The following is a 25,912-nucleotide window of genomic DNA, read 5'->3' as shown; positions in this document are numbered from 1 at the left end:
CTGCCTTGCTAAGTATTATCTTCAATTCACTGTTCAAGGTGTTTTGTCTATTTCCTTCCAGTCTTTCTGACACGTGTTTTGTTGTTGTTGCTTTGTTTTTTGGGGTTTTTTTTGCTACTGAGCTTATACCAAATATTTTGTATCTTTTCGTGTTATTTCCACAGACCTTGAGCCTTTGTTTTATGTGGCTGCTTGGCAGCAGACAGAGGTCATCCTGGGTGCTAAACGGGCCAGCTGCCCAGAACAATGAGGACAAAGGGCTGTAGCTCAGCCCCCAGCGTTTATGCACTTTGGACAAGATTCCTTCTTCTTCTGTCCAGTCACAGGGCAGATCTGCACATAACTGAGCTCTCCCAAAGGCTGCATTCTCAGGAGTCCCCTCCCCTGGGTCCTGGTCAAGGGGTATGTACAGGCCTGTGCACACATAGCCGTCTACCCATAAGGCTTGGCCAACCTCCGAGCCATACTCCCAACTATCACAGCTGTATCCAGAAGCTACCATCTATCTACCAGGGTCACCTGAAGACTTAACTAGCCACACTGGCTGTTCTCAAACTCCTTTCTACCCATGTCTATAAGACCCATCTCCACCAAAAGTGTCAATGTCTGAACTCAATGCTTCTTCCTATTTGGTTTTAGGATTGACTGGTCTTTTTTTCTACTCAGCTTCCATCCTCTTCTAGGCTGTTCCATGACCTCTCACATAATAGTTATGAGATCTTGAACACATCACAACACTAAGCTTCAATTTCATTTGTTGAACAGGGATATCTTGACTAAAGTCACATGGCCCAAGCATCTCCAAAAATAATGCAGTCTCTCAGGAGCATGGCTACACACACACAGCCTGGGATTAGCCTGTGGTTTATCAACTCTCTTGTCAATAGTAACTATCAGACCTCTGGCATCCTCATACCAGATAGGACAGCCATCTATATGGAAACTTTATTACAAAATTAATTATAAGGCAGAGCTCTGTAACAAAAAAAAATACACATTTGGATTTAACACCCAAGTAAGTCAGAGAAAATATAAGCCACTTGAAGTAACACATTCACATTCAAAAGATTTCAATGAGTTTATACAATATATAGAGCACTAATTCCTGTACAGCTTATTTTATGAGTCTGGATCCAAGTAATCCAATGTATTATGAACCAGTCAGCTCTCTAAGTCTTTTAAAACAAGTCTCAACTGAAATTTCTGAACAATCATAGCAAAAGCCAGAATTGGAAGAATTAGATGTTTCCATAATTAAGATCAAGGCTCCAAGAGGGGTAAGAAGGAGCATTCAAAGATAAAAATCAATTGCTACCTAAGTTAGATAGTAACTGAAATGGGATCTTGAAATTCCCAACTTTTATTTGGTGTAATAATAAGGAAGATACAATTTTAAAAAATCAGGGTTGCTTGACATCTTTTTTCTTAAAACCTTCACCAAAAGACTTAAAGGCAAGTTCTCCAAAATGAGTAAATAACATCAGTTCTAATTCTTACTGAGGTTATTACTAACCAACCATTATTATTTTTAATTCAGTCTAGGAGGGAAATGGGGAGGTAGGGAGAGGTAAGGCCTCAGCAGAGAAAGCAAGTTTTACGTAGAGAGAGAGCCAGCTTCTGCCCTGAAGTTATTTATTGCTAGATCTTAACTGAGCTGCATGTATACAGACCTGTTTCACAGTGGAACTGAGGAGTAGCTGAATCTTTTGCTAAAATGGTAGGCATTGTAAACTATAGTATGTACTGTCCAGCAGAAAAGATGTCTTCACAGAGAAATCATTTCTCCCAATTCTTACAAAGGCTATGGCTCAGAATCAACTCATCCAGGACTTGGTGTAATGTCAAGGTAAGTGGCCTAGTGTTTAGCTGACAACTACATTATTTTGTTCCCTCAAAAAGGGATTACTAGCTGATGGAGGAAAAGCATAAGTGTGTACTGATAAATAGGTGCCCTCAGAGGTTTCCCACTGATTTCCAGAGTCATGAGTGGTTCTAGTCTGAGATCTTGGCTGCATGGGGGAAGGCAGGGGGTGTCTGCTAAGGCCCTCAAGTGTTTAGTATTTGCATAGTTCATCCATTGGTAATGGCAGCACACACAGCTCTTCTGATAGCATGTATGTTTATGTTTGGCTAAGCTGTTCCTGGCACTTTTCTTTAGCCCTTTTGACTCTTCCAGTAGTTTAAGGACCCTAAGAAGGATCAAGAACATGACCTACTCATTGCATGGTCCTTCCTAAAGGGCCTAGAGAATGTTTCTTCCTTACTAGCCTCCAAATCAGTAGACTAAGAAAGGAAAGGGAGTAGGGAGTCCCCACCAACCTAGGGAATTAAGACTTCCAGCTGTCTGCTCAAGAGCTGAAACCAGGCTTATTCAGTACCTTCTGATACCTCTCAGGTGCTCTGTATCTTAACACATTTGATCTCCAGGAACTTCATGAGAAGTCTGACTAGAGAAGAGCAAGGCTCTTTCCTAAGTCTCTATGTCTTCAGCGAGGCTATGTTTAAAACCTCCAAAGCAAAGAAAGGAACTTCAGTCTCAGGGGAAAGTGATTTAAAACTCCTGTCTGTTGGAGAAGTCAAATTTAAGTAGAAAGCCATTGCTTCCACCCAACACTTTCCCTTTCCTCATAAAATAAAGGATGGCCCAAAGTCAGGCCCTAAGAGAAGAAACAGATGATCCAGGTACATCTCTTGCAGAGACTGGAATTTCCCAGCAGTTTGGGAACCAGATACTTCGTTGGTTCCCAAGGTCAGGTCAGGAGACTGATAGGTTTTAATCCCAGCACTTAAAGAAGCAACACTTAATAACTTTGAAGTCTTTCAATAGTATTTGTGTTTCATTTCTCACCAGGGATAAGTTTACTGGTCCAAATTCTATCCTAAGGAGGATTACTACTGGTGTGTTAAGTTAACATCTTTTGGTCTGAAAAAACAAATGGATTTTAGGCAGAAAGAAACTTTAGCAAAGATAGCTTAAAGCACAGAAAGCCAGAGAGACCAGAAATAAGTCCAAATGTGCTGGGGAGGAAGAGTACCATTTCTACTAGGACTTCTGGTTGGTGAAACACAGGCAAGCAACTTAGGGGGATGAGTAGGGTACAGTAGGGAAGAAGATATGGTCCAAGTTCTGGAAAGTCCTCTCTTCATCAGTTACCATCATCACCTAAGACCACTGAAACAGGGACTTGCCCATGCAATCTGTACCAGTTCTCACTGACCTGGGCTCTGCCGGTTAAGAGGAGCACCTCCATGGCAAGACAGACATGCCCAGAAGTGACATAGCATCTTTGCCTGCCCCGGTCTTGGGAATACTGCAAATTTTCTTGTTAGCCTGCCCCTCTGCAACCTGGCCAACCCTGAGCCCAGACACTTGGCGCTATGTCCCTATAAGGCACTGAAGAAGCTGGTACCAAGCCCTCAGGATCGGAAGACGTGCACGGCCCGGATCACATACTGCCGGCAGATGGGACACTCATTCATGCGCTTGCCACACTTGGTACAGGTTACCATGTGGCCACATTCCAGCAGAACACAGTCAATGGGTGAGTCCATGCAGATTTTACACAGGTTCTCCTCCAGGTTGGATGGCACTGCTCCTCCTGTACAGACACAGGGCAGAAAAGGGGCAGAGGGGAAAGTAAGATTATTATTAAGTGTACGAGGTGGTGGAGAGATGGAGGTGGGAGAGAAAAGGCACACTGTCAACAAACCCATAATTCACGCACTTCCCCTAAAAAAGAACTCTAAGAAACATTTTCCCAGTAACCAATTCCAGTTGCCTGTTTAATGTGGACCTCTATAGGTCAGGTTATAGATCTGAAAAGTAAGGTACTTGTAGGTCAAATACATCCCAGAACATGAGAACTAGATAAGACAGTGTCTTCAAAGTTTAAAAGAAATAATTTTCAGACAATTGAGTGTGTAATAGAGTGAGTGAATAGCACTTAGGTACGCATTATCTCCTGAGGCAGAACATGCTGAAAAGATAAAACTGGTTCCAAAAAGTTTAGATATAAATGGGCTTCCTCTGAGGAGGTTTCCTGGTGGAAGAGCCCAACAGAAATAGCTCCCTCTTCTGTGCTACCCCCACAGAACTTCGTCCATATACCTATGACTGCTTTACCACACTGGATTACAATTTTTGAGTTTGCCTACTTATCTCCCCCATTACACTATGAGTTCCTTAATTCAACAAATTCAATCAATTTCCACAATTATATACTTAGCACTGTTATGTGTTCTGAGGTCAGATAGTCATCTTTGAATCCCTAATATGCCAGTCAGGTGGTAGGTGTTCTCTAAATGTCTGATAAATGATCATCTCCCAAGGGAATGATAAAAGCTCACATTTACTAAATGTTTACAGGTGCCAGGCAGGATCCTAAAGCTTTGCATATTTTAACTTATTAAATCCTCACAAAACCTATGAAGTCGTACTCTTATTACTCATTTTATAGACGAGGTAACTGAGGCCAAAGAGTTAAGTGGCTTGCTTAAGGGCACACAGCTGCTAAGTAGAGAAGCCAGGATTCAAATTCAGACAGGTGAGCCTTCTGGGCAACTGGCCTAAGGGCAGGGACTATCAAGATAACAGTATTAACTGCTCAGTGCACAGAGTTCTTAATAACAGCTCACTGGCTTGTTTGAGTGGTGAGACACAGCGGGCATGGCCAGTCTCCTAGTTTAGTTGCACAAAAAGAAAGACCTTCATCCGGCCATTCCCAGCCAGCATGTTTTGAATGGCTGCCTGAAATGGGTAGCCATAAATTGGGAACTGGACTCATACCAGTCACCTCTGCCATTCCACAGGGGAATCCTCCCGTATTATGTTGCTCCTGTACTTTCTCTTCTGTTTCCTGGACTATTCAAAAAGTCAAGAAATACCTGAGGTGGGCTGGCTGTGAAAGGTAGTGAAACCTATTCAACCTTTTAAGCTATTGGCCCTAACAAGGAAAGTATGAAAGGACTGAACTATATAAATACCTAAGAGTGGAGTAATGCACAGAATTTCATTACTGATTACTTCTCTTAGGAAGAACAATAAACTCATCAACTCGGTTGCCAGCATTCCCTCAGGGAATCAGAAAAGACACCAAGTGGATTAGCACAATCAAGGTGAAAGAGTACATCTAGAACTCCAAATGGTTTGGGGGAACTGAGAAGACTTCAACTCTTGAAAACTTATCAGCCTGAAGATTGTCCCATTCTGAGCAAAAGGCCATTTACTAAATAAAAAATTTGGAGATCTTTTGAAAGCTTTAAAATGCTTTGTGGGCCCCTGCACTACTCTGAAAAATTGAGAAAGAGTCCACAACCGTATAGCCTTGAGGTGTTCAAAAGGTCTAGCATAGTATTTTAGAATGAGCCCAAATCTAGTCAGAGTCCCACAGTACATTCTGAAGACACCCAAGGGCCCAGGTGCATGTGTGGCAGTGGAGGTGGGATATGCATCTTGTGCCTAGAAAGCACCGTGTGTGCCACCTTTCTTGATCTGTCCCCAGAGCAGCTCTTGCCACTGTCCAGCCCCGTACAAACAAGTCTCTCAGGTTACCACCCTTTCTTTTTGGTGGGACCAGAAGCTGTTGAACATCCCAAATGATCTCCCTGAAATATACTCAGAAACCATATCACTCAGACCAGAACAGAGTAAAAATTGTAGGGGAAGGAGTGCCTTTGCAAGAGGAATATGAAAAGTGAACCAAATGTGACACATATCACGACTCGCTTTGTTAAATATTTTACAAATGCTGGCTTCTGAGCGTGGGCAATCCAGATGCAAAATTCATGATGTCTGTCGTCGTCTCTGCCCCCCCCCCCCCCCTGCCCGTAATGTTGGCACTCCTCCCCCTTCACAGGGAGGGGAGAATGAAAATTTCTAAAGATGCTGAGAAGCCCTGGTTCTCAGTGAATTTCCTCCACACCCTCTGTCCGGATGCCAATATGCTCAGAGTTCTTAGACTAGTAACAGGAATCAGGTTTGAAGGAGCGGAAGGACAGAGAGCTAAGAGCCTAAGTCCGTTTTCAAACAGGAGAAACAACTACATACCGTTTTGGTCTTCAGCACCACACACTAAAAAGGAAAAAGAAAGATGTCAATATGTGATGGTACGAAGAAAGTTTCCAACTACCCTGACTTCATATCTGACCTCTGACTAGGTTCCTACTGAAAACCAGGATGGCCCGGAGCCCGGACAGACACCTCCTCACTCACATGCTAAGAACTCACACACAGCTCCTGCTGGTGTGTCTGGTCTAGTCTTAAGAAAAGGGAGTCCATTGGTTTGCATGAACAAAACTTCAAGTAAGAAGGATACTGCATAATAAGCACAATAGCCTTTCCTATAACTTTCAAAGCTAGCATTAAAGTCAAGAAAGGAACAGTCTGTTCTAGACGGCCAGGGCGTCTGGATGAAGTTCCCAGGTGGAGCCATCTCCTATTCCCCATGTCCTCACAACTCTAAGGAGACTCTGGGAACACTCCCAAGGGAAGAGAGTCTTTGAGCAGGTGATTGGTCAGATGTTCCCTAACTCTGATGAATTCGAGCTACTAGGAGAGGAGAGCCTAAAATCTAACTTCAACTACTGTCAGCAAGGAATCAAAATGTTGATGTGCACGAGCTAACTCAGTGGGGGAGGGAAGGGGACGGGAGGGGAGGGTTCTACGTGAAAGCATCTCAGGAAATGCAGAGTTCAAAGTAGACAAACACATTTCTCTTTTGTAGGACTTCTCTGCCTTTACTAGTATAGTATCGACCAGGAATCAGTAACAGGGGGACATAATATATTTTTTCCCAAATTCATTTGACCACAGTCCTAGATATTTTACTGGGCGTCACCTGATAATGATACCATATAGAATGATTTGGGAAATGAATAAAAGGAAAAGCCCAAGTGCAGGCGGAATAGATATTTTCCTTACACAATGTGTGCAAAGATTTGCTTCCTGATCTCCAAACTCTTTAAAGTAAGTATTGTTGGAGGTAGTAGTAAGTATGGTAGGGGTGACTTATGGTGAGAAAGACCAGGGAAACAGACCAGGAAATTCTCAATTAAAATCTGGGCTCTATAATAAAAGGTAGATGCTAATTATGCCTATTCCATAGGCTGCTCTGAGGATTAAATAGAAGTATATACAATGCCTAACCCAGTCCTGGCACCCAATTCCAAATGGCAGCTGTTATTAGATGGCCAGATGTGTAAGGTGAATCCTTCCTTAGAAGACGGTCATTCCTTAGAGTGAGACACAGCAAGCACTCCGGAATTCTGTGCAGCTGCCACCCAGATAGCCCCTCACCCAGGTGCTGGAGTCCTTTCTGATCCTTGTACAGTCGTGTCACCCTCTCCATCAGCTCCCACTTCTCACAGCAGCCCTTGTAGTTGACGAAGTTGCGAGCCAGAATCTCTTTCAGCTGCCGCACAGTCAGACCTTCAATATCCTCCAGGTCAGTCAAGTCAGACAGAGAGGCCCTCCGACCCGGAACAAAGCTGTCCTCTGAGTCAACAGACTGAAAAAGCAAAGATGAAATCCATGAGTTTAGCTTTTACCTCGCCAGGCTCTCTCTCCAAGGACCCTAAAGCACTCGTCATACCATACTTTTGGTGACTGACCTCAAGAGTAGAAACAGGCGCAGGAATAGTACCTGGCATGGTGCTTTGCATTACAAAATAGATCCATCTCTTCCTGACCTACAGTTAGTTCTGTGCTCAGGCACAGTCGGTCACAAACCAAGCAGACAGTGTATATAGCAGAAGGAGCATCAATTTGAGTCAGATGGCTCCGATTTTGAATCCTACCTCCTCCTTTGGTTAATGCTAAATAATATTAGGCAAGTTACTACCACTCTGAGCTGATCTGCTCCTCCATGAAGGAGAGATAGTAATCTTACTGCACAGGATTCCTGTGAAGACTAAATGTGGCAGTACAGGAAACCACGGAGCATGGTGCTGGCTTTCTCTCTCCACTGGAGAGAGTTCTGTTTTCCCTCGGAAGAGGAAGACTTCCCTGGTAAGCACTCCTCTGTATGTAACCTTGACCATAGCTCCATGGCCCTGATGGCTGTGCCCTCTGGGCTGGCCCCACTATGGCTGAGGCCTGAACTCCCTCTCATCTTTCCTCCTGATTATCTGACCTCCTTCCCCTGGCAATGGCTACTGTGTGCTAGAAGCAGAAGAACAACAGATTTGCACAGCAGCACCACAAGCTGGCACTCTGGCAGCTCTTAGAAAGTCAAGAGACTAGAAACTAATGGGCCATGAGGCTCCCCAGTCTCCACTGTGATCTCACAACTCCACACTAACATACTGATAGCTCTGAAAGAACATTAACACTAAACTCTGCCCCTGAAAACAGAATTTCATCACAGGCTGCTGCTTCTCTCTCCACATCTAAGTCTGTTGAGAGGTTCCTAACAGCCTAAGCTAAGAACAGTGAAAGGGCAAAGGCAAAGGCACAGACCCGAGCAGAGGCCCCACCTGGGTCTCATCCTCAGCAGGTGCTCTGGCTGTGCTCTCCGGGTAGATGGGTTCTTCTTGGTCCTGAGACACATGGCCATTGGCCTGTGGGAAGAGAAAGGTGCCATCACATCCATGAAGATGTCCCAGGGATTTGTACAGCATGGGCCTCTTCCAAGCACACACCATGTCCCAAATGTACTTTCAACTCCCCCAGAAATCTGGAGTCTCACGTAGCAGCATTACAAAAGCCTTCCCTCTAATACTGACTTTGTCAGGCAGAGAAACATTACAAACAGATTTCAACTCTAGAACAAGAGTGAGTGCATTAATTCTGCCCACCACCCGGATGGTGTTAGCTGCCACTCATCAATTTAGTCTCAGCTTGAACACTCCAACTGAAAGGAAGATCACATGTCCACTGCTGGAGACTGCTAACGGCCATCTAGTTTTCTTCTTGACACTGACCCCAAATTGCTCTTCCACCCACCCTCCCTGGTTCCACACCTTGGACTAATGTCCACTATTTTCTTCCAAATTGTTCATATCATGTCCTCCCTTCCTCCATACTAAATGTGCCTTGCTTCCTCATCTGGCCCAGATGGGACAAAGTTTCCAGAGCCTCACCACCCTATTCATTCTCTCTCTTCTGGCAAGTAACTACTCTTTCATTCTGGAAATATGTTCTAACCAGCAAGACACACTATTACCAAGAGTTGTCTTGAAACCTGATCAAAATTTTATTTTACTGCATCTAAGAATCTATTAGCCTAACACTACATAAGATAAATACCTATTCTTAAGGAGTTTAATTCTGTTTAGAATTCTAACTTCTCAAAAGGTTTTGTCAATGAGTACTCAGAACTATGAACCTCCTAATTCTATCACTATTAAGCCACAACAAACCCCTTAACTAGGCCTTCTTCACCCACTGCTCCCTCCAGGCAAAGGGCTTGATGTGAGCCCAGAGCAAAGAGGTATCTGAGTTCACAGGCCTTTTCCACTAGAGTCTTGGAGCACCAGTAAAAGAGACAACCTAGGAAACCAGTCACCAGCAGGCATTGGCCACTCATTTCAGATTAGGATATAAAAAGAGAGCTAATTAAGAAGAAACAACCAACTACAGGGGGAATGAAAAGTAGGAATTATCACCACCACCAAAAATGCCAAGTGAGGCTAAGATATACATATAGCATACATGTATGGGGAGGTACCCAAAACAATGTCTTCATCAGCACCTCTAGTTTTCTCTTTGCTTTATGAAGATGTGGTACCCACTGGCCTCCTGGTGTCACCTTAGAGTTACAAAAAGTCTTTCAGAGCCTAAACTGTTCCTAAACAGACAGCTTTTGTATGTCCTTTTTTCGTAGAAAGAGAAACTGGATCTCATGCTGAAAAGCATGTTGTCTTTTCTCTTGCCCACTGGCTAAATCAAAATCCACAACTAGTATCTGTCCACAGTTTTGCTTATTCCATTCACTTCCTTCCCTAGCAACTATTGCCAGAGCATTAAATGTTTTAAAGAAAAGAACTCTGGTGGCATAAGTACTATGAGGACATTTGCATTCTAGGTGAAATTATCTGTTTTTCTGGCTTGCAAAATGTAGATCTCACTGGAACAGGGGATGTGAGCTGACACGAAGGCCCTCTGAAAATATCAGCGATCGGAGGAGAAGTACCCAATTAGATCTGGTACACTGTGTGACCGACCTGTAGGTAGAGTCTGGAAATTTCCGGTTAACAAGAGGAAGCTTAAAACCAAGTGAAGAACTTTCACTGAAGAACGCACCTGAAGGTTCATTAGGGAAGAACAATTTCCTCAAGTTACTATCTTCCTATCTCCCTATAAACAGAGAGGAGAGCTCAACCAAACGAAGAGAAGAAATCATAGCAGCAGGTAAAAACCTGTCCAGGGGACAGAGAGCCAGAGCTTAGGAAAGAGTCAAAGTCCAGCTGGGAAGAAAGCATGCTCAAGTCAACAAAGAAGTAAATGAGTTTACTGCAGGTAAAGTATGCTATCACAATGGCCTTTATGCCTCATGCCTGTCAGAGCTGAATCACGGGGCCCAGTCCTGGCAAAGGAGGTGATCATCAACGGGAGGCAGCAGCCATCCACATCCCATGTGGTAACTAACAATCCAAGTACTATGCCAGCTATAAGTAGCTCAAAGCTCTTAAGACATGGCATCACACTAGTCAATCCTCACAACATCCTGGCAAGAGCAAAACTCCATTTTACTATTGAAGGCTCAAAGTTCAGCCAAGGTGACTAAACAGTCAGTGACATATTGAATGTGGAAACCGGATCTTCTAGGTCCTAATCCCCTCACTACTGCCCAAGCCACATAAATAAAAGGGTCCTTAAGGTACTTAAGCACATCTATGGGACACCATCACTAACACAGCAGTTAAGTCCACCGGCCTCACTCTAATCCAACAGTTGGTTTGCATGTCGACTGTGGACCAAAAAGTGGCCATGTACTAAACCCGACAAGCTCAAGAAGGCCTGCATGGCAGGCCTTACAAACTCAGAGTCTGAAAGTAACCACAAAGGATGGTCTGAACATAAAAATTCTTAACTAAAAAGCAAGTCGTGATAGGTAGTGAAGTCCTAGGCCTGTAGCTCCCTTGACAAAAGTCAATCTTTACCTTTAGTAAGTCTATCTATTGTCTTTTTTTAATCTAAGATAACATATCTTTGAAATCTCAGAGTAATCCCTTTTCTAGACTCCTTGGGGTACAACCTCCCACCAGAGCATGAGACCACATAAACTCTTATTGTTATCTTGTTGCCCACACACCCTCTGTGTACCAGCCTGTACCCGCCAAAGTAAGAAATACATGTCTCTCCATTTTACTTTTTATCCAATCTCAGAGATTTCCCCACTTTTCTTCCTCCCGCCTCCCTAATCTGCCACCAATGAATTTCACGTAACCCCCATTACATCTCCTCCTTTGATTCTAATGTATAAAATAAGCTATAAAACTGCCATTCTCCAGAGCATTTCCTCAACCCACTGAGATTTTGCTTCCCGACAACTGTCATCAGTTTGGCTCAAATAAACTCATAAAAATTCCCAACAGGTTTGGACGTTTCTTATGTCAACACTACCTTCCTTCTTGGAGAGGCTTTTGAGGGCAGAGGCAATGTATTACCCGTTTCAGTATTTCCTATTCCTGGTTCATAACTCAATGTGCTGCTCTTAGCCTTCCATTTCCAGGCCCACTGGGATGATGATAAGGCAGCTTACTGTTCGATAGTATGCCAGCCACTCCCCCACCCAAACAGTGACTGGTGAGAGAAGCAGTGTCCTTGTTTTGATCAGTTTCCCCACTCTTCCTTCTCTCTACATAGGTTCCTTTGTCCCTATGTGCCTTGTGATGGTTACTAAGAAACTGCTGTCCCCATCCAGCTAAGGAAGACCATGACAAAGTTGAGTAAGTAGGAGGGTATTTTGAATAGAACTAAATTTCAAGAGTTAACAATGAGTTTTCTCGAATTATTTCTGGGACAATGAAATTTTTTTAAATGTCTAGCTGGGATATGTATGTATTAAACAAAAAACCTGGTACCGTGCATTATCATCTTTGAAAAAAGCCAAAACGTAACTGTGATGTCAAGAAAATACCATTCATACATTAGTAGGCAGAAAAGTTGCACATAATCAAAACACCTAAGGTCCCACCCGACTCCCACATCACAGGCAGGAAGGGAAATGAGCCCTCAAACCGGCAAAGATTGGCAGAGACTGCAAACGGGCCCGTACCTGCTGATTTTCCTGAGCCTGGGCTGGGGAAACAGAGGTGGCTGGTACAGGTGAAGAAGGGAGGTTGGGTGAGGTAGGAGGTACTGTGCTGGCATGAGGCTGGGTCAGGAAGGCCTGCTGCTCGGGGAAGTCTGGGGACAAGGTAGGGGCACGAGTCCTGCCCTCCTGGGAGATTACAGGCTGCTGGCCAAGCACCAAGAACACCAGCTCCTCTTTCTCCCGGCACATTTCCGTAGAGATGTCATGGAGGTTGAGATAGTCCCTCAGGTCCTTCACCTTCATCTTCATGAGCTCCTCCCGCTGAAAGGCCGTTGCTCGAAATCGTTGGCAGAGAAGGCAGAGGCGGGGCCCATTCCCCACTTGGCTCGAACAGGACATGCAGAAACTTTTCTTACAGTCCAGGCAGGTCTGCTGCTTAGAGCAAGAGGCAGAGGAAACGACATCAGAGTGTGAGAACAAGATGGAATGGGCTGGGAACTTAGGGCTGCCATGCCCAACAAGACCGCCAATCACTCTAAGCTTTCTCCTTTACCTATAGGTGCAAGCTAACCTGTAGATTTCAGGTTAAAAGCCACTCAGGGGTGGCAAACCCCTGTGTGAATCTGTGTATCTATGTACAGGACACTGCATTTATTATCCCATTTGAGGCTTTCTTTATTTTACTGAGAGAAATGGAGGCTATCAAGACTACCAGCTTTAGAATCAAAAACCCCTCTATTTTTATTTCTCTCTTCCATTTCTTGTGGTGTCACCTTGGGTGTGTAACTTAGCCTCTTTGGTCCTTGGTTTCCTCATCTGTAAAACGGGAGTGATAACAGTACCTCATAGGATTACAGTAAAGAGATAATACATTTTAGCATATTTTACACAGGAATCTTCAATAAGTGTAACTGTTTTGATGATTACTGCTAGGAAATATAAGCTAATGATGAGAGCCAGAATTAAAAACATGAACTATGATTCTTTCTACTTTATTGCCGAGATAAGAAAGCAAATGTATAAAGGTTGTGGTAGTAACTGTTACTATTAGTAATTCAATTTATCGAGGGGCTACTATGTGCTAGAGCTATACCTAGCTTGTCATTTAATTCTCAAAGCAACCCAGTAAAGTAGGTACTCATGTACCTGCCTGTTTCAGACAAAGCAACCAAGGCCCAGAGCTCTAAGTATCATATTCAAGGGCAGGCAGTAAACAGCAGAGTTAGAATTCACGCTCGAAGTCCATCTAATGCTCATGATCATGCTCTTTCTACCAGGCCATGTTGCTAACTTGGTCCCACTCAAGCCAATAGCAGTACAGAATCAAAAGCCTGACTCTATCTCCAAACTCCCAACCAGAGCCAGTGCCCAGGCTCCCTCACCCAGGAAGGCCCACTCAGAGTACTGGGAATTCAGTGGTGCATAAGAGCGCATCCAAGACAAATATTCAGACAGCTACAGGAGGCTCTCTGGACATGATTAGGAAGCTCTCGTTTGCAAAAGTAGTGTCTCAGATGGTCAACAATAGCAGCTGGCAAGCAAGCTCGTACGTCTGGCAACAGCAACTCCCACAATCACAGACAACACAACACACGATGGCTAACTCAACTCACAGGAAGCAAATCCTCAGCCTCCTGCCCCACAGGCTGAGCAAGCACAGCGACATCTGACTGAGTTCTGCTGCAGGCAAGAGCAGGCTACACTCTCACAGGAGAGGTAATTCCTGGGTACACTGGGATGGTCCTAGAGGGCACACTCACTAATTGTTTAAAGAAATAAAAAACTTTTCAGTCTATGGTGACTTAAGTATTAACCTAAACATTTCTGCTCCCTCTTTTCTAAGTATAGAAAGCTATTCAAGCTAACAAGAATGCCCAAGACTCAGATTCTCATAGTTGAAATCAGAGAAACTTGTGTGGGACTGAAGTATGAGTCTGCATAGCTGAGATAGTAATATTTAATTTTGTATAAGTGTCATTCAGATAGTAAAGGAAAACAGGTATAATGTTTACCATACAGTTTTGACTATTAATACTTAGAAGGCACTGTAAAACAACACATATCAAGCTCCCTATTCTTTACAGTTATAACCAGACAATAAAATGTTTGTGGACTGACTTAAAAGAACACACAGCTGCACTAACATCATAACTGTTCTGGGACCAGTAGCCACCCTAGGTGGAAAATGGGTGTTTGGGGGTATTAAGGGTTCATTCATACTAAAGCTTTTCTATTGGGAAATGAAATGTGTTTAGGATGACTGATAGTGAAATGAAGAGGCTTCAACGTCATAAAGCTGTAGGTCCTGACATGGAACATTACTTAAGTCAATGCACTTTGACAAAACCTAGCTTGACACAACTAAAAAGCCCTGAGTTGCTCAATCAGCCAGATCAAAACAACTCTCTATTCTTTCCTCAAATGTGTGTGACTCACTGGGTGCAAGATCAGAATGCAAAGACAGCAACCCAGTTTCTATGTCCGTGATCTCCCCCCATTCCCAAGAGACTCTGAAGTCAGCTTGCATCTGAAACATATCCTAAAGGAGAAAGTGCTGGAGGCTAAATCCCAGTTTTCAGAGGCAGGAGAGAACAAAGGAAAATGAAAAAATGGCTATCAACAAATGTGGGCAGAATAAGCAAAGGAATCACGCATATATAAATTCTAGCAAATGGTGCAAACCAACTGAGTAACAACACAGCATGAAAGATGAATTAGTGGAGCCAATGTGCCTGCATAAATGCCAAGAGACACACAAAAATCCAGGATCAAAAAAGCTGGTAGTGGCACCTCAGGTAAGCATCACCGGTCAAGGATGCTATGTGGGTTGCTCTCATTTGCTAATATGCCCTTCTCTTATTCCTACCCCCTCCCCATCCATATTCCTTGGCACAGGTTGGGCTCATTTTCTCACCCTATCAGCCCTTTCTCCTCACCATCTTTCCTATAGTTATTCCTTCCTGCAGCCCACTAAGAGGAAAAAGGGCAGCCAGAGGAGTGACAGAACCAGGATTAATTCCTAGCTAAGGGAACTCATACAAAACAGATAACCTCCCAGAGCATCAGATTCCTTACCAGGTGGTCAGCCTACCTCTAAGGACTAATGGAAGTTTCGCATGAGATAATGTATGTAACACCTTAGCATAGGTGGGTATATTCACAAAAAGGTTACAGTCTCCTTTATTCTCTTTCCCTTTTGCTTCATCTCTGAGCTTTTGCAAGTACCTAGGAACCACTTCCTCTCTTTCCACTCTGAGATTTGGGTATCTCTTTCATGTTTCCTAACACAAGCTCCTCCTCTTCCGCCTTCTCCTCAAACTGGTCCAACTAAAGAGGCTGGGACCCAAACTCCCTCCAAAATTGTCAGGGCTGCTATTAAACCACATGTAGGTTTTACCAAAACAGATGGGATATTTAGCTTGTGGCAAAATTACAGCCTGCCATTTCTCTCCAAGACTCGAAACTCTAGGAAGGCAAGGGCTAAATCCTTGTGTGTTCTCTGTAAAGTCTTAAATGTTATCTGTGCTTTGCATCAAATGAGCATTCAGAAACTACTGACCACAATAAAAATAAGATAGCAGGATCCATGTAATCATATCAATTCAACCATTCCTAGAAAAGACATTTTATTTATTTATTTATTTGATTGATTTTATTATGGTGACTAGTTAACAAAATCCAGTTAAGTTTCAGGTGTACAATTCAATAGAAAAGACATTTTAAAAGCCTGTGGCTGTTTATTAAATGATAAGCATGCTGATACACTTAAGCATGAAATTACAAATGAAAATTTATAATGGAGAAAACATCCTTAATATTCACAAAACTCACTGTGAACTACACAAAATTATCTCTTACTTTCGTAGCAAGAAAATATTTTATTGATAACCATCTTTTACCAACCAAACTGAAACTTGTCTCCCCTGACCACCTGCCCCACCAAGAAAGCTCTTCTTGCCACAGAAGATTTTGTCTTGTCTCTTTGGATGGCTATATATTTGTCCCCACCTTCCTATTAGACTGCAAGCGCCCTGTTAACAAGGATTGACTTACTTTATCTCTGCCTTCCTACCCCAGGCAATACTTGGCACATGGTAGATAGTCAATAATTTATTTTCTAATGAGTAGGAAAAAACAGTTCCTTATTTCAATCATTTCTCATGTTCCTAGGCACCCAGGCCAATATCCTGTCATCTTTTGACCTTCTCCTAACTTCACCTGTCTTCATAGGCTGCGTACCCTTCTATCTTAGGTAGCTAAGTACCTTTGTGTCTTTGAGTCTTATATTTTCCATCTGTAAAATGGGTTAACAACAACTACTTCACAAAGTCTGACATAAAGAGATGCTCACTAAATGGCAGTTACATCAATCAGTCTCAGCCACCACCCTAGACCAGGCTCTAATAACTTCTCACTAGGTGTGTAAGAGCTTCTTCCTAAGTGCTATCCTTACCACTAACGAAGCCACATCTACCACCTGAAACAGGACTGATCAGGTCATTCCTGTGTTCAAAATCTTTCTGATGGCTCCTTGTTGTCTGGTGGCTATAAGCTCCTTACTATGGCAGTCATGGCCCTTCGCCACCTGATCCCAACTTCATTCTACCCTAACTTCCAAAGTACCCTGCACTCTGGCCAAACAGGCCATTCACAGTTCCCAAATACATTTTACACTTACCCTAAACCTGGTGACTTTACTTCAGCCACTGTTTTGCAAATCAATCTTCCTTCATCCAGCTAGAATTATCAATTTACCAGTAATGCTGGATTCCTCAGTACATAACTTATGCAGCGGTTACTAGTTCTTTGCAAATGTGGGCCTCCTTAACCAGATAGTAAGCTCCCAGAGGGAAAAGCCTAAGCTTTCCTCAGCTCTGTCTCCACAAAGCTAGAACCTCTAGCTGCTAGCATGCTGCTGGTACAGAAATGGGCCCTCAAGGAAAATTTCCAGCATAGAGTCATCTACCATAAAGTAATAAAAATAAAAACTCTTGGGTATACTTCTTCTTTTTCAAATTATTCTCAACTCAACTGTCCATTCATTCATTCGTTTTATTTTAAAATTTTTATTGCCTACCTACTATGTGTCGGTCACTGTTCTAAGCACTGGAGAAAAAAGTTATGAAAAAATTGACAAAATCCCTGTTCCTATGTACCATCAGAAGACAGGCAATCCATAAACATATTTATGTCAGGCAATGATAACCACTACAAAAAAAATAAAGCATCTTCCCATTCTTTCCTAACCATCAATCTCTTTTCTCTGAGGGCAATTTCCTTCCTCATTTCTGTTCTCTCTTCTGGCTGAGAAATGTCAAGAACTTGCTACATGCCCTAGTTCTCTCAAGTTTTCAACATGCTTGATGTGCTGATCTCCAAGCCTGGATCGCCATCATTGCCCTCTTTGCTCTTTCCCCATTTCCACTCTGAGAATATAGCTGACATTTAAAAGTGAGGGAAGGTCACAATCCCCTGCGGGTACTGTGGAACTGTAGTTAAATTTTGGGGGAGTTACAAGTTATACACAGATTTGCGACTGCACAAGGTGTCAGTGTCCTGAACCACCACATTGTTCAAGGGTCAACTGTGTGTGTGTATCAGTAATGTGGACATAACGACAACAACAACAACAACAACAACAACAACAAAAATCAGCCAAAAGAAGTAAATGCAGTTGCCTCTGAGGAGAGCAAAGTGAGAAGTGGGATTCTATTGTTTGTGACTAACTTTGTTGAACACTTTGACTCTGTAAGTTGTATACTTACATAACTGTAATAATTTAATTATTGAATAACAAAAGTTATTCACCACCAAGTTAAAAAAAGAGGTTCAAGCAAACATATTGCAAATTCATGCTGCCTCATTTAAATAAGGGTTTTCCCTATTCTTATCAATTACTTTGCCACTTCTATCAGCGGCTGTTCCTAGCATTTCCCACAATGTAATATGATGAAAACAGCGAGATCTTTGGCTATCAAACAGACTCTTGATGTACCTGAGGAATCCTTGAATCTAGTATCTTAGATAAAGAGAAAAATTTATCTGTAAGATGGGAACAAATAATGGTACATATTTCATAGGCTGTTGTAAGGGTTCATTGAGATAACACATTCGATAGGCCAAACTCAGCGCCAGGCATGTGACAAGTACCCAAAGCCCTCCTTCCATCTCATCTCAGATCCTGACTCTACCCCAATGTCTCCATCACTGAGAAGACAGAGGCTATGCCACGCCGAGTTCCTTCCATTCTCCACGTCAGTCTCAAACCATTAACTAAACATTTCAGTGTATCAAAGGCAGGGTATCTCTGCTCATTAAGCCACAGCTCCCTGGCGGCCTGCAGCAGCCTCTCTGGTTGAGTTCTCGCAATGCCTGGGGTAGCCACACAAATCACAACAAAGCTCTGCTATGTGCCCACTTTCGTTGCATTACAGTGAAGTGCAGGCAAAATATAACCTACAAGGCAAAATGCCAAACCTCCATCACCTTACAGGTACAAAAAGAGAAGTGGTCAACACATCGAACTGCGGAATTTCTGACATGTTGAATGTCTTCTGGGAGACAGCTTGAGAGTCAAAGACCTGGGTTTAAATCCTGGCTCTGCCATTTAATAACTATGTAATCTCGGAGAGCTACCTAAGTAGAGGGAAGAGAATGAGTATTTTAATGTCTCCTGTGCTATTCGTCAGGAACTTCACATATAAAGTTTCTTTTTAACTTAAATTCTAAGCCTTAGTTTCTCATATGTAAAATGGGAGTTTAAGGACCCTAAAACTTACATCATAGAGTCATTGTGAGAATTAAATGAAACAAAAAATCTAAATCGCTTAAAACAGTCCCTGGCATATAGCAGATGGTGTAAAAAGGATTTTTCTTTCCTCTCTCAAATTTCCCGTTATCACCATTTTAACATCACATTCTAGGCTATAAACCTCTTGTTCTGTAGAAGAATACAGAATGCAGGAGTTACAGAATGCAGTTCTTTCTCCAGGTCAAGGTTCACCGTCAGCCCCAGTCCTACCTGACCACAGAAAACACACTGCCTCTGAGCGCTGATAGAGGGAAAGCCTACACCCACAGACCATTAGCCAGCCAATAGTTTTACTTCCTGCTCGCTAATCTGGAACACATGGCTACACCATACTTCAAATAAAATCGCTACAGTAAATAAACTCAGTCTTAGTGTTGTTAGGGTCTTGATGTACTCCAGACGTCCTTGACACTGCTTTCAATAAAAAGAACAACTTAATCTGTAGTCAGCCTTTTTATGATGGCAGCTAATGAAGAAAATAACATCGAGTGACTGCTACATTCTAAGCATTGTACTGGGCACCCTTCGCAGCTTATATCACTTTATTCTCACAACCCTGTGAGACGGGTATAACTATGATATCCTCATTTTATAAATGGGGAAAATGAATCTCAAGAAAGGTTAAGTCATACAGCTTGAAAATGGCAAAGCTGACATGTGAATTCAGGTCTAGCTGGCTCAAAATCTATGCTGAGATGCTTTGGTTTTGCTTGGTTAGTTTTTCTTTAATAGTTTTGTGAAAAGAACGGGTCTAGGTTACCAGCATTGCATAGACAAAGGCGAGGCAGCAGGCATTATAGAAAGGTCAGCAGGCTGGCCCAAGAGCCTGAGGTTGTAGCAGGCCAAGAAGTCAACACTCACCTTTCTGGCCATGTTTGCAAAGTGGGCCCCACAGGACTTGCAGCTTGGTTCAGAACCTGTTGGAGAAGGGAAGGAGCTGTACCCAGGATTGGAATAGGCCTGCGTCCTGGCTCCCTGGGGGGGTGGGGCCTCCTCAGGCTGTCCATCCAGGCAGAACCAGTTGCAGCAGGTTGCCCACATGATAAAATCTGGTGCAAGGGAGGAAAGGGATAAAGGTCAGAGTTAAGACACACTTCTACTGCGCTCCCATTCCTGAGGGCATAGGGGAGCAGGGAAACTCAATCCACACCTGCTACCAGAGTGAAGATATGTTTTTAGGGTCCACAGATTTCTTGCCACCTCCTTCCTCTACCACCATAGATGACTTTGTACATAAAAAGTGAATACAGACATCTGATCTGCCACGACAGCATGGGCTGCCAAGTTGGCACGCTGCCTTTGAAAGGTTGCTAATTCCTGCTTGGGTTTAATCTGAGATCTAACTTCAATAAAATCTTTTGCCATAGCAATTACAAGTGGCCTAACACCCACTTTATTCAAAAACATGACCTTGCCCCTAGAGCTCAGATAGAAAGAACATGCACACACACTTATAAGTGTATAATTCCATACTTACAATGGCCATGTGAGGAGGTATTATTTCCCTTATCTAGATGAGGCCACCCAGGCTCCAAGAAGTCAAGGTCACACAGCTAATATATAGAGAACTGAGATTCTAAAAACCCAGGTCTTCTGACTCTAAACCTGATGTTCTTCTCCCTATACCATGCTGCCACCTCTCTTGGTTTCCCCTCCCACTAGCCAACAGAACGAACTACCCTGACACTTGCATCTGCAATCTTACATAAGCTTCCATCACAGCACATATAAGTCTGTTGCACAGATATGTACACTTTGTTTTCTACCACTAAACAATAAGTTCCTTGAGCACAGGGACTATTCATGTCTGTATTGTACCCTACCCAGCATCGTGTACATAGCAGATGCTCAAAAAACATTTCCTTCCTTGCTTAATCAGTGCCCCTGTCAGTTTATTAAGACGTTTTGGACTATTATTCCCATCTTACATGCCAAATACAGGTACTAGGGACAAGCAGATTGATGATTTTTTAAGATCACAGAACAAAGAGCATCCAATCCCTCAAATGTCAGAATAACCTAAAGATTGCACGACAGTCCACTAAAATACCAAGCACTACTATGATACAGTTAGAGTGTGTGCTTCTCAATAGACCAAAGCAGTCAATATGGACATTTTAAGCCTGAACCCTTTTTACAGAGATAATAAATGGAACATTTAGTATTATTACTCAATAATCAGTTCACACAAAAGAATGGTACTTTCTGCTCTGCTTCCTGACTCACTGAAAGTGCCTTTGTTAAATCCTAGTTCAAAGATGTGATAAGCTAGAAGGAACTAAGAAGCCAACAGACTCAACCTTGGTCATTTTATAGAGGAAAAGAAAGAGGCCCAACAGAGGAACTTCCTGGTTCACACAGCTATAACCTTAGGCCTCTGATAACTCTAAGGTCTTTTCAGCCTCCTAAACACAGCTATAACCTTAGGCCTCTGATAACTCTAAGGTCTTTTCAGCCTCCTAACAGGCCTCTAATACATCTGTAATATAATTCCTTCACTTCTGTAAGTGGGTCCAACTAACACCTGGCTCCCTCACTTGCCTGTGACCCCATAAGAAGAGGGACCATGACAGTCATATATTGCCCAGCAGATAGGTGAAAACAAGGACTACCAAATGAATGAATCGCATACAATATATAAATATTAACTAAGCACACATTCGTTCTATTTCCTACACATCAAAAACATTTCTTTTTGACTCACTATTACTTGTCTGAAGACTCTAAGTTCCCAGAAGACAGGGATCTAATCTGCTTTACTTGCAATTAATGGTTCACATGGAATAATGAAGTAAAGAGCAGTTAATTAAATGAGTTCTTTGTTGGCAAGAGAAGGGAGACAACAGTGGAGTAGTAGCCCTCTGAAGGAGGGATTCTGTAATTCTTGAAATTGCCTGTTCATAGAAACATCTGAGACAGAATGTAATAATACAAAGAACATAGGATCTGGAATCAGAAGACCTGGGTCCCAAGCCCTGCTTTACTTCTTATGGACTTATGGACTTGTATGAGTGCAACCCACTCCAAACAAGTCATAACTTTTTTGTACTTCATTTTATTCATCTGGACATTCTCTGAGCTGTGAAGCACTAAATAAACGTTACTTCTTGCTACTAGCATTATAACAGCATTTTAACTTCAATTTCTCTGGGAAGGTATACGCAAAAAGCAAACAGCAGATCTGGGCGAACCTTGGGAACACCTGATCTAAAGGGGAAACAGAGGAAAACCAGCCAGCAGAACAGAGAAAGGAAGAAATGGGAAAACTGGAAGAGCATTTTGAGTTTCAAGAAATTAACCAACACTGTCCAAGGTCCCAGAGAGCAGAATATAATAAAAAATGCAAACTTTCCAATGCATCTAGTTTTAGGAAAATGTGACTGTGCTCTTTCCCTGAGCAGTTTAGGAAGAATGAAGCTGAACAATAACCTTTGGTTGGAAAGTGAATGAGAAGTGAGGATTTGCCAGACTCTAAGAGCAAATTATTCTTTCAAGAAACTTCTGACTGTGAAGAGAAGAGAGAAAGTGGTAGTTTAAGAGGACCCGGGTCACTAAGATAAATGTAGACATATTCACAGACTGCAGAGGGAAACTCCCAAAGACTAGAAGATGATAGGGGAAGGCAATAAATGATGAAAATAAGGGCCGAGAGGAGAAAGAAAAAGGACCAAGTGATCAGATGCCAGTGGACTACTTATTCCTGATCAAGACAGAAGTCACCTCTTCCACCAGAGTGGAACAGTGGTGAAGGCAGATGTAACCAAAGATAAGTTTTTCATATTAGCAGCGAAAGGCGAAAGAATGAAATAAGAAAGAAAGTGTGGAATGTACTTTAACCACAAGAAGAAAATAAACTTTTCTTCCACACTAGGAATCTACATGTTGCAATTTTTTCCTAAGAGACAAGGCCCTTGCCACATAATGGGTAGACCTAGTTGGTAAGGCACAATCAGTAGGAAAAACCTGGAAAGCTGGTCAGCTGTATACTGTTTCAACCCATATGATTTACGAGCACTTAGGATGCACCAACTATGTGCTGGGCGCTGGGAATACCAAAAGTGATTCTAACAAGGTCCTTGTTCCCAGTAAGGTGCTATAGTATAGCTCAACTAGGCCATCTTGATACTAGAGCAAAGAAAGGTCCTCCTTAGCTGGAAATCAAGAGAACCTATCTTTCTCAGCACTGTTTTAATTCTCTCAACTTTGGTTCTAATCTTAACTGTCCCCTCTGAACAGCTCTGAAAGAAAAGCTGTTGGCCTGTCCGAGTATTTGGCTACTTGTAGGAGGACTTGGCACTGTGAAAGACTTGAAATTTGCCACTGTTACAGGCCCCACGTTTAGATGAGAACAGAGTGTTACCCTGGGGATATGTCTATGCGGAGAAGGGGCTATCATGGAAGGGGCTAAGTGGAAAGACTCCATTGCTAAAATACCTTAGACCTGCTCACTCTAACAGAACAGGTTCACTAAAGTCAAAAGACTAGGCTTCTACTCTTTTTGACACATTAAATACAAAAAAGACACATTTCCTAATGTGGTCTGTTAAAAGTACTCTCTTGCTAAACTGGAAAGCCCTAAGCCTAAATAACAACTATATTCAGGGTTATTTCAGGGAGTGAAAGGAAAGAGTCCCTCTCCAATCTGCAACCCTCCTTCTGATCTTGAAAGAAAACTATCAGATCTTCACTGAGGGCTTGAAAATTCCTTCTCCAGTTCCCCGTACCCTCTTCAGAAAAGATGGGCTTAGTGATTTAATCCTCAAATACAGCCTCTGACTGGTCTCCTACTGAGTTTGTTTGAAACCTGCTAAGCTCTCCTCTTCCACTCTACCTAACGGGAAGAAGGATGGGGGAGGTGGGGCAGGAGTGAACAAGAAAATTTACTATTCCCTATGGAAGAACCCCAGGGGATGAAGCAAGAATGGCTAGCTAGCACACAGGATTTTGTCAGCTTGATAAGTATGCTGGTATTTCTTGGGAGACTGAGCCCTGCTGAACAAGACAATTAATGTTAACCACAGGGTAAGATAAATGTCCTATCCCAGGTAGGCTGAGCACAGTCAGAATTAGAGGCAAAAGGAGAGGTAATGTGATTTCTCTCCACAGTCACTTCTCTTGTTTATCTGCCCAAGTCAAATAATTTTAAGTGGATCAGTGGTTGTCGTGGGCTTTTCCATGGAGGAGAGAAGTGTGAAAATGGACCCATGGAGTAGAAGAGTCAGAATGTCAGTGCCCTGGTAGAATTAGCGCTAGTGTGCAGTGCAACTCCAAAACCGCCTTGCAACAAAATCTAAGGCAGTAAAATCAAGTCTCCAAGGTTCTCATCCAATCTACTGTGATTTTAATTAACCAGTCTGTGTACCAAGGTACTTCTGCAACAAGTCTTCACACAGATGCAAGAGAGCAACATTTTGGTGAACCTATTGTATAAGATTTTACAAAAATCCTTTAAAAATACCTAATTAAAATGCCCTCAATCCTCAAAGAAGTACCTTTCTGACACAGCAAATCAGAAAATAGCTAGATGGCAAGCCTTACAGAATCATCTCTAGTTTATTGAGAGTGGTTTGCCTATTGTCACTACTATATTCCTGGAACTATTAAAAGTATCTATGCTGTAAGTACATAAAGAAAAGTATCCCACATGTGGATTATTAATACAGAATGGGCTTTGCTTCATCTTGTATATTATCTTTAAAAAGCAATTAAAGTACAATTTCAATAGTTTTGAAAGGAAATGTTATGAAGAGCCTATCAATATGGCTTAGCTATGCCTTTTTGAAATAACTGATAAGAAATTACATATATTAAATAGTAAAGAAGAAAGTAGCTATCCATTGGAAAAATGCTTATCTGCCAGGCCCTGAGCTAGGTACTACTTAGTGTTATCTCATGTGATCCTCACAATACTTCTGGGAAGGCAGATTAGTTCTTCCTATCTTCAGGTAAGAAAACCAAGGTTCAGAGAAGTTATAAAACTTGCTAAAGGTCATAGTTACAGGGTTTGAACGAAGTCGCTAAGACCCTGAAGCCTACAAGATAAAAATGTTCCCAATTCCACCCAAAGAAGAAAATCAGTCTGTCTACCCTGCAGCCCATTCCCTTCTGAGCTTTTGCTTCCCATCTCTACTGGGGCTTTCCCATCAGCATGCAGGTATGCTACAGAATTTCCCAGAGTTTAAAAAACCTTGTCATAGAGAAGTAGAAATTACAACCACAAAGTGTTATACACCAAACACCTACTGGAATGGCTACAATGGAAAAGACATACTAGCAAGTGTTGACAAGGATATAGAGCAACTGAAACTCTAACACTACCGGCAGAAGTGTAAACTGGTAAAACCACTTTGGAAATACACACACATGCATACACACACACCATGGCTTTGCAATTTCATTTTGAGGTATATACTCAGCAGAAATATATTCACTAAAATAAGTATACAAGAATGTTCAGAGCAGTACTATTGTAATAGCCCCAAGCTGGAAACAATCCAAAGTCCATCAACAGTAGAGTGGAGAAATATATTATGATATGTTAATAAAGCAATGAGAACAAACTACTGATAAATACAACAGTATAGATAAATCTTATAAATATAATGCTGTGAAAGAAAACTGGCACAAATGAATATATACCAAATGATTCCATTAATATAAAATTTAAACACAGGCAAACTAATGTCTGGAGTTAGAAATCATGATAGTAGTTATCCTCGAGGGTAGGAGAGTAAATGGAAGGGGCACAAGGGAGCTTCTGGTAATGCTGTTTCTTAAGCTGAGTGCTAATTATACAGATACCGAGTTTGTGAAAGTTCGTCAAACCATACACTTACGTGTACTTATCTAGTTATATTTTAAAGTTTATATGAGTTGTAAAAAGCATCTAAGAAAATAGTTGTAA

General features: G+C 42.3%; 1 protein-coding gene across 6 annotated transcripts in view; it reads right to left on the bottom strand.

Annotated features, from left to right (window-relative positions):
* Nucleotides 1-1,053: 1,053 nt before the first annotated feature.
* RFFL (ring finger and FYVE like domain containing E3 ubiquitin protein ligase) overlaps nt 1,054-25,912 on the bottom strand; it is a 62,146-nt gene continuing 37,287 nt past the window's right edge. For 3 of the 6 annotated variants that reach the window (XM_039885972.1, XM_039885970.1, XM_039885971.1), the window contains 6 exons: nt 19,870-20,057; nt 12,219-12,629; nt 8,473-8,556; nt 7,295-7,505; nt 6,047-6,070; nt 1,054-3,599 (listed from right to left, as the gene is read on the bottom strand). In XM_039885972.1, the coding sequence (XP_039741906.1) occupies nt 3,418-3,599; nt 6,047-6,070; nt 7,295-7,505; nt 8,473-8,556; nt 12,219-12,629; nt 19,870-20,049 (1,092 nt within the window). In that variant the 5' untranslated portion in view covers nt 20,050-20,057 and the 3' untranslated portion in view covers nt 1,054-3,417. The remainder of the gene's footprint in view (nt 3,600-6,046; nt 6,071-7,294; nt 7,506-8,472; nt 8,557-12,218; nt 12,630-19,869; nt 20,058-25,912) is intronic. The other 3 variants (XM_039885973.1, XM_039885975.1, XM_039885976.1) reach the window with 2 other exon arrangements.

The sequence above is a fragment of the Pteropus medius genome, unplaced genomic scaffold, assembly GCF_902729225.1.
Source record: "Pteropus medius unplaced genomic scaffold, Ma_sr-lr_union100, whole genome shotgun sequence".
NCBI lineage: Eukaryota > Metazoa > Chordata > Mammalia > Chiroptera > Pteropodidae > Pteropus > Pteropus medius.
The sequence above is the reverse complement of the archived record's forward strand: the minus strand, read 5'-3'. Positions and strand labels throughout refer to the sequence as shown.